General features: G+C 56.6%; 1 protein-coding gene across 8 annotated transcripts in view; it reads left to right on the forward strand.

Moving 5' to 3' along the window:
• The window catches only part of GRID2IP (Grid2 interacting protein), a 54493-nt gene that overhangs the window by 35245 nt on the left and 6498 nt on the right, over positions 1-12750 (forward strand). For 4 of the 8 annotated variants that reach the window (XM_074390266.1, XM_074390262.1, XM_074390263.1 and 1 more), the window contains 12 exons: positions 819-950; positions 1153-1250; positions 1471-1588; positions 2564-2919; positions 3694-4110; positions 6473-6560; positions 7487-7564; positions 8615-8811; positions 9124-9279; positions 9416-9502; positions 10464-10593; positions 10683-10801. In XM_074390266.1, the coding sequence (XP_074246367.1) occupies positions 819-950; positions 1153-1250; positions 1471-1588; positions 2564-2919; positions 3694-4110; positions 6473-6560; positions 7487-7564; positions 8615-8811; positions 9124-9279; positions 9416-9502; positions 10464-10593; positions 10683-10801 (1976 nt within the window). The remainder of the gene's footprint in view (positions 1-818; positions 951-1152; positions 1251-1470; positions 1589-2563; positions 2920-3693; positions 4111-6472; positions 6561-7486; positions 7565-8614; positions 8812-9123; positions 9280-9415; positions 9503-10463; positions 10594-10682; positions 10802-12750) is intronic. The other 4 variants (XM_039460574.2, XM_074390261.1, XM_074390264.1 and 1 more) reach the window with 2 other exon arrangements.

A 12750-nucleotide genomic window follows, 5' to 3' on the forward strand; every position in this document is an offset into this window, starting at 1 on the left:
CTCTACTAAAAATACAAAAAGTTAGCCAGGTGTAGTGGCAGGCACCTGTGATCCCAGCTACTTGGGAGGCTGAGGCAGGGAAATTGCTTGAACCTTGGAGGGGGAGGTGGCCGTGAGCTGAGATGGCACCATTGCACTCCAGCCTGGGCAACAATTGCAAAACTCTGTCTCAAAAGAAAAACAAAACTATATCGACATAATCCTCTCTGGGCAGCAGTGACTTGGCATGGGGTGAGCACAAGGCGTTGAGACTCTGGAAACTTTTTTTTTTTTTTGAGACGGAGTTTCGCTCTTGTTACCCAGGTTGGAGTGCAATGGCGCGATCTCGGCTCACCGCAACCTCCGCCTCCTGGCTTCAGGCAATTCTCCTGCCTCAGCCTCCTGGGTAGCTGGGATTACAGGCACGCGCCACCATGCCCAGCTAATTATTTTTGTATTTTTAGTACAGATGGGGTTTCATCCTGTTGACCAGGATGGTCTCAATCTCTTGACCTTGTGATCCACCTGCCTCGGCCTCCTAAAGTGCTGGGATTACAGGCTTGAGCCACCGAGCCTTTCGAGACTCTGGAAACTCTTGTCATGAGATCTCTGCTGGGCCCCCGAGCTCAGGCCAGCTGCATTCTGGTGCTGCTCCCAGCACCTGGTTTCTTGCCCCAGGGCTTCCCCTCCAGAGCTATTCTGGCAGCAAGCAGGGCAGGCCCCGTAGCTTGGGGTCCACATATTGCTTCAGATGACATCTGCCCTCCCATCCCTGTTTTGGAGGTCCCTTTTCTGGCTGAAAGGACAAGAGGGCCCCATGTTCCCTGTGTGTCCCACAGCAGAGCCGGAGCCTGAGCTTGACCTGGAGTCGGAGCCCACGCCTGAGCCCCAGCCCCGGAGCTCCCTGCGGGCCTCCTCCATGTGCCGCCGCAGCCTCCGGTCGCAGGGCGTGGAGGCCGGCCTCAGCTGCGGTAAGGCTGGTGTCGAGGTTGGGGGTACTGAGTGGAGCTCAGTTTTTCTACCTGCAAAATGGGCTTGGTGGCAGGGGAATCCCAGGGAATGGGGATAAGCAGGGCTCAGGAGTCGCCCTCCTGGGTCTGCCAGTCCTGTTGGTTCTGGGCTGGGGCCTGAGCCTTAGAGCTCAGATATGGTAATGACATTGTTCTCTGGTAGGTCCCAGTGAGTGTCCTGAGATGCCTCTTTCCCTGATCCCAGGCGAGCGCCAGGCGGGCGATGGCACATCCCTCCCTGAGACCCCCAACCCCAAGATGGTGAGACCTTCTCTCTGCCCTCCAGGTGGGGTCAATAGGGGACAGGGAATGGATGGTCCATGGGACTGGGCCCAGGAGATCCAGGCCAAGGCGCCTCTGTGGCTGCTTCAGGCTGGGACAGATCTCTGCCTCCCACCCTACCCAGGCCTGGCCTCTGAGGCCAAAAGTTAGGGCTGCGAGGGGAAGTAGGGTGGGCTGGACTCACCCTACCTCCCTCCAGATGTCAGCCGTCTATGCAGAGCTTGAGTCTCGACTGAACAGCAGCTTCAAAGGGAAGATGGGGACCGTGTCCAAATCCCGGGCTTCCCCTCCAGGCCCCAGCCCGGCAGTCGCTGCAGGTAGGGCTCCAGGCTCTGTCATCTTGACAGTCTAGGTGTTACCCTCAACCCCAGGCTCAGCCCTGGAGCTGCTTCTCTGCTACATCAGAGTCAGGGTTGCCCCAGTCCCTCCCATGGCCCTGTGATCCTCACCCCAGTTGCTGAGCACCAAAGTAGCCTGGGCACACCTGTAATCCCAGCACTTTGGGAGGCCAAGGCAGGAGGATCGATTGAGCCCAGGAGTTTGAGACCAGCCTGGCAACATAGTGAGACCTATCTCTACCAAAAAAAAAAAAATTGGCTGGGCATGATTGCATATACCTGTAGTCCCAGCTCCTCAAGAGGCTGAGGTGGGAGGATCGCTTGAGCCCAGGAGTTCAAGACCGAAGTGAGCTGTGATCCAGGCACTGCACTCTAGCCTAAGCAACAGAGCAAGACCCTGTCTCAAAAAAGACAAAAACAAAAGAAAGAAAGAAAAAGAAAAAGAAAGCAGATGTCTGTTTCTGAAGAAGTCCCGAGTTAGCATGTGGTTATCAGATAAACTATCAAGTGCATGCATTGTTCTGTGAATGGCACAGCTGGGAAGACAGTTGCTCTGCAGGTCAGAAGGTAGGGCCCCTGGGAGGTCCTCCTGTGAGCTCAGGGCTTGCCGGGTGTGGGAGATGCCCCGTGACTCTGGTCTGGACCCTAGAGAAGCCCCTTTACCCTTTGAGTTAGTGATGTTCAGTGGCTCCCAACTGGGTCCCCTGTGACCGTTCCAAGGTGAGCTGGCATCCAGCCTGTCCTGGGGCTGAGTGGTGCTCCTGCTCACCAGGCCTGGCCTTTGGTCATGTTTGGAAGGCAGGGCCACCCAGGGTCTTCCTGTACTATGCCCAGAGAGGGAAAAGGGAGTGCCCCAGGACACAGAACCAGCCTGCCCTGGGCCCTCTCTCCAGCTTGCACCTGCAGCCTCGGTGCTGGCTGAAGAGGGATCCTCACACTGCATCCCCCCACCAGGGCCCAGGACCCTGTCCGGCGTCTCATGGCCCAGCGAGCGACTCCTGCCCTCCCCTTGCTACCACCCGCTGTGTTCTGGGGGCCTGGCCTCCCCCAGCAGCTCTGAGTCCCACCCCTACGCCAGCCTGGACAGCAGCAGGGCGCCCTCCCCACAGCCAAGCCCGGGGCCCATCTGCCCCGACAGCCCCCCAAGCCCAGACCCTGCCCACCCGCCCAGCCGCAGGAAGCTTTTCGCCTTCTCCCACCCTGTGCGAAGCCGTGATACTGACCGCTTCTTGGATGTGCTGAGTGAGCAGCTCGGCCCCCGGGTCACCATTGTGGATGATTTCCTGACCCCTGAGAATGACTACGAGGAGGTGGGTATGCAAGCAGGTGTGGAGGGAGGTGGGTGAGGCTTGGTGTGGAGGTGTGCAAGGCAACAGTGTCCCTGGGCTCCTGCAAGGGCCTGCTGCCCTTGGGATCTTCCCCAGGCTATCCCACTCCCTGGCTCAAGCTAGCCCACCCTTTTCCCCAGGTTACCCTATATCTTGTTTGAGGTTATCCTGCTCCTTGTCTGAGACTAGCCTGTGCTCCCTATTCCATGTTAGCCCATTCCTTAGGCCAGGCTATCCCACATAGCCTGAGTCTAACCTGTGAGATGGTCCTATCCTTATCCCAGGCTATCCCCTTCACAGCCTAAGGCTAACCCATGAAACACTGCCCTATCCTTGTCCTAGGCTATCCCATGCACAGCCTGAGGCTAACCCATGACACTGCCCTGTCCTTGTCCCAGGCTATCCCCTTCATAGCCTGAGGCTAACCGAAGAGACAGTCCTATCCTTAGCCCAGGCTATCCCCCTCACAGCCTGAGGCTAACCTGTAAGACTGCCCTATCCTTGTCCCAGGCTATCCCATGCACAGCCTGAGGCTAACCCATGAGACACTGCCCTATCCTTGTCACAGACTATCCCATGCACAGCCTGAGGCTAACCCATGAGACAGTCCTATGCTTAGCCCAGGGTATCCCCCTCACAGCCTGAGGCTAACCCATGAGACTGCCCTATCCTTGTCCCATGATCCTTCACCTTGCACCTGCTCTAGTCTCTCTGGGCCCAGCCTCATCCTCCCCTTGCCTCTTTTTCCACCACCAGATGAGCTTCCACGATGACCAGGGTAGCTTTGTAACCAATGAGCGGAGCAGCGCCAGCGACTGCGTCAGCAGCAGTGAAGAAGGAAGCTCCCTGACCTACTCCTCCATCTCTGACCACATCCCACCACCCCCACTCAGTCCCCCACCACCGCCACCCCTGCCTTTCCATGACCCCAAGCCCAGTTCCCGCAGCTCTGATGGTTCCCGGGGCCCTGCTCAGGTGCTGGCCAAGCCCCTCACCCAACTCAGCCACCAAGTCCCTCCACCACCCCCACCACCCCTGCCCCCACCTGTGCCCTGTGCACCCCCCATGCTGTCCCGGGGCCTGGGCCATCGGCGCAGCGAGACCAGCCACATGAGTGTCAAGCGCTTGCGGTGGGAGCAGGTGGAGAACTCCGAAGGCACCATCTGGGGTCAGGTGGGTGACCTGGGAGCCACCAGTGCTCTGTACTGGGGGAGGATGACTTGGGAGGTAGCACTGAAGGAAAATCCATCTTCCAGGCATCTTCCAACATCATACTCCCTACCCCAAGCAGAGGATGAGTAGAGCCCCAGCCCAAGGACATGCCCATGCTTGAAGCAAATCTATGTCCCTAAGCCAAAAACCCACACGGGGGACACCTGAAAAGGCCACCCTACCCATCCTTGAAATCTATCACTCTTGAGGCCAGACAAGTTCGCTTAAACCGTTAAAAGAGCAGCTGGTTCAAACTCCTGCATACCAGCCTTCAGTCTTTCACTTTGATGCTTGAATTTCTTCCTGCACAACTCTGCCAGTGTATACTTGAACACCTTTGGTTATGAAGAACTCCCTACCTGTCAAGGTCTTTTCTCACTGGATGATTTTAACCATCCTTTGTCTTCCTCTGAAATCTTGTCTCCCCAAGATTCCCCTGCCCTGTTTTCTGTCTGTCTGGCCCTTGAAATCAGGCAGAGCAATCTTTTTTTTTTTTTTTTTTTTGAGACAGTCTCGCTCTGTCACCTAGGCTGGAGTGAGGTGGCATGTTTTCAACTCACTGCAACTTCTGCCTCCCTGGTTCAAGCGATTCTCCAGCCTCAGCCTCCCAAATAGCTGCGACTACAGGTGTGTGCCACCACATCCGGCTAATGTTTTGTATTTTAGTAGAGATGGGGTTTCACCATGTTAGCCAGAATGGCCTCCGTCTCCTGACCTCGTGATCTGCCCACCTCAGCCTCCCAAAGTGCTGGGATTACAGGTGTGAGCCACTGTGCCCAGCCAGGCAGAGCAATCTTAACCACACACCAACCAATCTATGAGATGAACAAGGTTGACCCCACCCCTTTTTCCCTTTTTTTTTTTTTTCAGGTCCAACCCCACATTCCAGTGTCCATGTCCCTGTCAGAGACCTTCCCAGAAGGAACCCTCAATGGGGTTTGACCAGCTCTGAGGAGAGAACAGCGTTCTCACCTCCTTTAACCCCGACATCACACTCCTTTTAATATGGCAGGGGCTCCTTCAGCCCCCAGGGCTTCCCCATCCAGTGCTCATGGTCACCATCATCCTTAACCCCATCTTCTTGGGACCAATAGCATGCTCTCACATGTAGTCATACTAGACAGAGGCATGCTTGTGATTTTTCCCCACTGTCATCTTCTGAGTCCCAATTCTGTCTCCTGCTCTCTCAGCCAAGATATTATCAGCCCCCATCTTCAGGGAACCCTTCCAAGTTGCTAATAAAGAAGACCAGTGAGGCCAATTGTGGTGGTTCATGCCTGTAATCCCAGCACTTTGGGAGGCTGAGGTGGGAGGACTGCTTGAGCCCAGGAATTCAAGACAAGCCTGGGCAAAATAGTGAGATCTCGTCTCTACAAAAAAATTAACCGGACGTGGTGGTGCATGCCTGTGGTCTCAGCTACTCAGGAGGCAGTAGGATCACTTGATTCCCAGAGGTGGAGGTTGCAGTGAGCCAAGATGGCACCACTGCACTCCAGCCTGGGGCACAGAGCAAGGCCTTGTCTCAAAAAATCAATCAATCAATCAATCAATAAAAATTAAAAATTAAAAAAGAACTCAGTGAGACAAGGATACAAATAGGGATCTCCTGGGTCTCCTGGAGACCTCACTCCTGCCAACCTTGGACCAATCTTCAAGCCTTGCTCCACAGCATGGTTCTTCTACTGGCTGCCAAAGACAGACACAGGGATATAGGTCACACATCTGGCCAAGCTCAAATCCATCCTCGGTGTCCCTGCCCCACAGCCATGTTCTAAGACTTCATTCCCCTGCTTACCCTCCCCTTAGGTTCTCTCCCTGTGGCAGCCACCCCATCTTCACTCCCTGTCCCAGCCCCAGGCTGTCACCTCTCATCTATGCCATTCATCACAGCCATGTAGCCTGCACCAAGCCCCTAGGCTTCCAGCATCAGCCCACTCTGCCCAGGGCAGCCCTAGTGAACTCACTGCCCCCAAAGGAGACCTGATAACAGAGCCAGACCCCTGAGCCACCTCCAGTAGCCCCTTACTTGGCTCTAGCCTCTGCACAGCTCCTTCATGCCCCAGCTCCATCCCCACCTTGCTGGCTTCTGCATGGGTAGAGTTCCAAGTCTGAGTCTCAATTGATCCCAAGAGGCGCTGGCTTAGCACTGGTGACTCAGATGATCTGGCTCCTGCAGTCTCCTCCTGCTCTGGGCTTTATCCCACTGCCTGATGGGTGCTTTCCCTTGGGAAGCCCCCAGGGTGGCCCTCAGAGGATGGGCAGTGGGAGGTCAGTCCAGCTGCTGCTGCTCCTCCTACTCTGAACTTCCCATCCTCTTTCCCAGCTTGGGGAAGACTCCGACTACGATAAGCTGAGTGACATGGTGAAATACCTCGATCTGGAGCTCCACTTCGGCACCCAGAAACCTGCTAGTGAGTGGCCTGATGGCCTTGGGGGAACCCCAGATACCAAACCATCTGTGGCAGCCCCAGGCTTAGCATCTCTGAGGGCTGCCCTGACTGCTATTTAACCTGATGCATCCTCAAGCCTTCAGTCCCTGAGTTATTTAATAGCTGGCATTTAGGCTGGGTTCAGTGGCTCATGCCTGCCATCCCAGCACTTTGGGAGGCTGAGGTGGGTAGATCTCCTGAGCTCAGGCATTCAAGACCAGCCCGGGCAACATGGCGAACCTCCATCTCTATCAAAAAGGCATGGTGGAGGATGCCTGTGGTACAGCTACTTGGGAGGCTGAGTTGGGAGGATCGATTGAGCCTGGGAGGTGGAGGTTGCAGTGAGCTGAGATCACACCACTGCACTCCAACCTGGTAACCTGGGTAATATAGACTGTCTCAAACAAACAAAAAGCTGGCATTTATTGCGCAGTGATCAAATACCAGGGACTCTCATTTCTAAATCTCATGGCAACTCTATCATGGAGACACTGTGATCACCCCCACTTCCTGATGAGGAAGCACAGAGAGGGGAGGTAATTTGCTCACGGTCACATCATAGACAGGAGGCATCCATAAATGTATCTTTCAGGCTCCCCTGCCCTCAGTCTTTCCTGGGTATCTCCCTGTCATTGCTGGGTGGAACAGCCAGTCCCAGGATAGAACAGAAAGGCCTGGCCTCCTGCAGTATGGAGGGTACACAGGGCACGGGGGGGGGGGGGGGGTTACACACAGCACCTGAGGGTCCCCGACCCCAGGAATGAGAGGACTATGGACATGTGTGGCTGATTAAATCGAGGTCGTGCTTAGGGGGAATCGTGGCTGTTGGCTGTGGCCGCACCACTCCTGGGCCTTGCCACCGAAACCTCAGCCTAGCCGCCTTCGTAAACTGTGAGTTTCCTTTCCAGAGCCGGTGCCGGGACCCGAACCTTTCCGGAAGAAGGAGGTGGTGGAGATTCTGTCCCACAAGAAGGCCTACAACACCTGTGAGGGTCCTGGGACCACCCCCTTAGGGGGTATAGAGGGCGGGCGGCGTCCGTTTCTCTGGGCCTCAGATCTGCACGGATGGATGACAGACATTAGGCGGTGGAGACCTGGACTCCTCTTGACTAGCGCGGTGAAGGCCCCCTCCCAGGCCCCGTAGCCAGCCAAATCCTACCTGGGCGCAGGTTCTGGCCCCGCCTCCAGCCTCCCCGCTCCCCTCCACAGGCCCCGCCCTAGTCCCTGGCCGGACGCCCATAGACCCCACCCTCCTTCTTGGTCTAGCGCGCCTCGAGAACCCCGCCCTCACTTTTTAATCGGTCGCTGAAAGACCGTCTCTATTCTGGGCCCGCCCCTGCCCTGGCCCCCTAGGGTACCCCTCGCAGGCCCAGTCCCCGTTCCTTGTCCCCTCCCTTCAGTCTCCGCCCTGTAGCTCGAGCCCATCTGGAAGCTCCGCCCTGGCCCCCCAACCCCCAGCTCAACTTGCAACCCCGCCCCCTTTCCTTGCTCCTCCCCCCGTCCTCCCAGTAGCCCAGGCCCATCCCGAAGCCCAGCCCTCTCCCTACAGGACCCCGCCCTCTTTCTACCGGGGCCTCACCCCAGTTTACCCGCAGACCCCTCCCTGTTTGTTGTCCCCAACCCATCTAGAGTTCCTCCAGTAGCCCAGGCCCCACCCCAGCTCTCCCTCGCGGTGGTACCGGCTTTCCTTGTCCCCTACCCCTTCAGACTCCCCGCTGTACCCTGGGCCAAACCTGGAAGCCCCGCCCTCTCCAGGCCCCTGCTCAGCGAGCGGCCCCGCCCCCTTACCGCCCAGGCTCCTCCCTTGGCCCCGGCCAATCCTGAAGCCCGTTCTCTCCCAACCCGGGACCCGCCTCAGCTCACCCTCTGGTGTCCTCCCCGTTTCTTGTCCCTCCAGCCTCAAGGCCCCGCCCTCTCCCCTGGGCCCCGCCCTCTTCCCCGCCCTTGCCCTGCCCTCTCCGTCCTGGATCCCATCCAGGCACCACCCCGGCCCCGGCCCCGGCCCCGCCCAGCTCACCGCCCCGCCCCTCCCGCAGCCATCCTCCTGGCGCACCTGAAGCTGAGCCCCGCGGAGCTGCGCCAGGTGCTGATGAGCATGGAGCCCCGGCGCCTGGAACCCGCGCATCTAGCGCAGCTACTGCTCTTCGCGCCCGACGCCGATGAGGAGCAGCGCTACCAGGCCTTCCGCGAGGCGCCCGGCCGCCTCAGCGAGCCGGACCAGTTCGTTCTGCAGGTGTCGCGGCCATAACCCTGCCCTAAGGCCGGCTCCATCGGGGCTGTAGCTGTGACCAGGGATGCTGGGGTCCCGCGCACCTTCAGGGGCCGCCATTGCGCCCAGGCCTCTGAGTCCCAGCTTAACACCTTAATAGCCAGGTCCTATCAGGGGTCCAAGGTACATGGGAGGCGGGCTCCCCCAGGGGTCGTGCTCATTCTTCCTACTGGAATATCGGGCCCAAGCAGCCAGCAGACTCCCACCCCAAAGCCTGCGGTGCGGCAGAGGGTCCCAGGCAGGGGATGGGTGAATCTGGCTCTGCCTTCGAGGCAGATGCTGTCCGTTCCCGAATACAAGACGCGCCTGCGCAGCCTCCACTTCCAGGCCACCCTCCAGGAGAAGACCGAGGAGATCCGAGGCAGCCTCCAATGCTTGCGCCAGGCCTCCCTGGAGCTCAAAAACAGCCGAAAGCTCGCCAAGATCCTGGAGGTCAGTGGGCATACCCTCCCTGGGGACTCTAACTGCTTCTCTGTCTCCTGGGGCTTCCTGCCTGAAGGCCCATCCAGACAGCAGGGTGGGTGGGTACTGGGGTGAGGACAGGACCTGCCCACCTTCTTGTCCACAGTTTGTGTTGGCCATGGGCAACTATCTCAACGATGGACAGCCCAAAACCAATAAAACCACCGGCTTCAAGATCAACTTTCTGACAGAGGTGAGGGGGCCAGCCGGCAGCAATTGCCTGATTTGCTCTACCAGCAAGGTGCTGATGCCAAGCCTAGCTCAGTTGTGGCAGAGGGCAAGAGAGGACATCGTGACCAAGGAGGGCTCTCCCCCTAGCAGGAAAAGGTGGCTGCATTGAAGCCAGGATGTGACTGTAGCAAAGGATGGGGTGGAGTAGGGGAACACACTCCCAGGATCTGGAAAATTGAGTGAGGGAAGGGAGTTGGAAAGGGAGTGTCAAAGGCTGGGGACTGGGCTGAGTGTGGTGACACATGCCTGTAATCCCAGCGCTTTGGGAGGCCAAGGTGGGATGATCGCTTGAGGCCAGGAGTTGGAGACCAGCCTGGACAACATAGCAAGACCCCAGTTCTACAAAAAATAATTAGCCAGGCATGATGCATGCATGGAGGCTGAAGTGAAAGGATCACTTGCGCCTAGTTCGAGGCTACAGTGACCTATGATGGAGCCATTGTACTCTAGCCTGGGCAACAGAGCAAAACCCTGCTTTTTTTTTTTTTTTTTTTGAGATGGAGTCTCACTCTCCACCCAAGCTAGAGTGCAGTGGCACAGTCTTGCCTCACTGCAACCTCCACCTCCAGAGTTCAAGTGATTCTTTTGCCTCAGCCTCCCAAGTAGCTGGGACTACAGGTGTGCCACCATGCCCAGCTAACTTTTTAGTATTTTTTAGTAGAGATGGGGTTTCGCCATATTGGCCATGCTGGTCTCGAACTCCTGACCTCATGATCTATCTGCCTCAGCCTCCCAAAGTGTTGGGATTACAGGCGTGAGCCACTGCGCCTGGCTGACCCTGCTATTTAAAAAAAAAAAAAAAGAGAGAGAGAGAGAGACCAAGAATTGATCATAGATGCCACAGTAGTCCAGTAGAAGCTGAGCCCATGTGACCATATCTGATGGGGTCCTTGACCGGGATGTATATGGGGGGTCACTTGCAGCTGAACTCCACCAAGACAGTGGATGGGAAGTCCACCTTCCTGCACATCCTTGCCAAATCGCTGAGCCAGCACTTCCCTGAACTCCTGGGCTTTGGTCAGGACCTGCCCACCGTGCCCCTGGCTGCCAAAGGTATGCTGGGTGGGTCGGCAGGAGGACAAAGGCATACTGTCCTGGGCTGGGAGAGCAGCCCCACATGGCCTCTGTCCTCTTCCCTACAGTGAACCAACGGGCCCTGACCAGTGACCTGGCTGACCTCCATGGCACTATCAGCGAGATACAGGATGCCTGCCAGAGCATTTCCCCCTCCAGCGAGGACAAGTTTGCAGTGGTCATGTCGGCATCCTCTGAGCAGCCTGTCCCTGCGCCAGGCTGGATCCTGGGGTGGTTGGGTAGAACTGGCTATGGCTCCGGGGGCCACTGGAGACCTTGACTCCCAGCAGAGATTCTGGGCACAGGCTGCTGTGCACACAAGGGTCCTGAAAGAGGCTCTATCCTGTGTTGTTTATCGATGGATTGGTTAATTGATTGAGACAGGATCTCACTCTGTCACCCAGGTTACACCTGGCTAGTTTTTGTATGTTTAGTAGAGACAAAGTTTTGCCATGTTGCCCAAGCTGGTCTCAAACTCCTGGGCTTAAGTGATCTGCCTGCCTCAACCTCCCAGAATACTGGGTTTACAGCATGAGCTGCAATGCTGGGCTCCATCCTGAGTTATTTATTTTATTTTATTTTTTGAGACAGAGCCTTGCTCTGTTGCCCAGGCTGGAGTGCAGTTGTGCGATCTTGGCTCACTGCAGCCTCTGCCTCCTGGGTTCAAGCTATTCTTCCGCCTCAGCCTCCCGAGTAGCTGGGATTACAGGTGCCCACCACCGCACTCAGCTTATTTTTGTATTTTTAGTACAGATGGGTTTTTTTCACCATGTTGGCCAGGCTGTTCTCAAACTCGTGACCTCAGGTGATCCACCTGCCTCAGCCTCTCAGAGTGCTGGGGTTACAGGCATCAGCCACCATGCCCGGCTCTGGGTCATTTATAATCCAAGTGCTATGCCAAGTTTGTGTGTAACTGAAGCCAGAGCTCTTCTGAGTGCCCCAAAGCCACTGTCTCATCTGTCCTCTGGGGCGGTGGAGCCCAGAGCTAAGTCTCAAGATTACAAGGAGCAGCCTGTCAGGCCCTACCAGCCAAAGGCAGCCAGGAGGGTGGACATTCCCACTGAACCCCCCAGCCGGACCTGGCCAGTGGGCGACAGAAGCCCAGATGGGAAGACAGGAAAGAATGGCATGTGGCACTTCTCCCTGCTCCTGCTCTCTGGCTCCAACACCCCTTGGCAGGGAACACAGGGTCTTCCCTAAGGCTGAAGCTAGGTAAGGAGAAGAGCTCTCGGGGCTGTGCCTGTGACCAGTGCAGTGGGTGATGAAGGCCCCTGTAATGTATCTCTGATTGCAGCACATGGGGCTTGGTGGCGGCAAGTGTCTGAGTAGAAATTTGATGTCAGATCCACCCCCACCACTTCCTCTCAGGCAGGAGATCTACAGAGAATCACTAAGCAAACTCTGCAGGTTGGGCAAGGTGCTTCTCACCCCCATCTCCTTTCACCCACTTAACACCCACATGTTTTGCAGATGTGAAAACTGAGGCTGTTCAGGTGAGGGTTAGTCCACTCTATCATCCCTCAGTCCAGGGGTACTGGCCTGCTTCTTTGGGCTTGGAGGTCCCTAGAAAGAAGATGGATGGTCACATTCAAGGATAGCCTCTGGGCCAGGCGTGATGGCTCATGCCTGTAATCTCAGCACTTTGGGAGGCCAAGGGTGAGAGATTGCTTGAGACCAGGAGTTTGAGACCAGCCTGGGCAATATAGCAGGGCCGTGTCTCTGCAAAGAATTTGAAAATGAGGCTGGGTGCGGTAGCTCACACCTGTAATCCCAGCACTTTGGGAGGCCGAGACAGGCGGATGATCTGAGGTCAGGAGTTTGAGACCAGCCTGGCCAACATGATGAAACCTTGTCTCTATTAAAAATGCAAAAGTTAGCTGGATGTGGTAGTGCCTGCCTGTAGTACCAGCTACTCCAGAAGTTGAGGCACGATAATTGCTTGAACCTGGGAGATGAGGGTTGCAGTGAGTCGAGATTGCGCCACTGCATCCAGCCTGGGCGACAGGGAGACTGTCTTAAAAACAAAAAAAGAATTTGAAAATGAGCCCAGCATGATGGTGCATGCCTGGAGTCCCAGCTACTTGGGAGGCTGAGGCTAGAGGATCACTTGTGCCCAGGAGTTCAAGGTTGCAGTGA

Source organism: Saimiri boliviensis, chromosome 20, assembly GCF_048565385.1.
Source record: "Saimiri boliviensis isolate mSaiBol1 chromosome 20, mSaiBol1.pri, whole genome shotgun sequence".
In the NCBI taxonomy this organism is placed as follows: Eukaryota; Metazoa; Chordata; class Mammalia; order Primates; family Cebidae; genus Saimiri; species Saimiri boliviensis.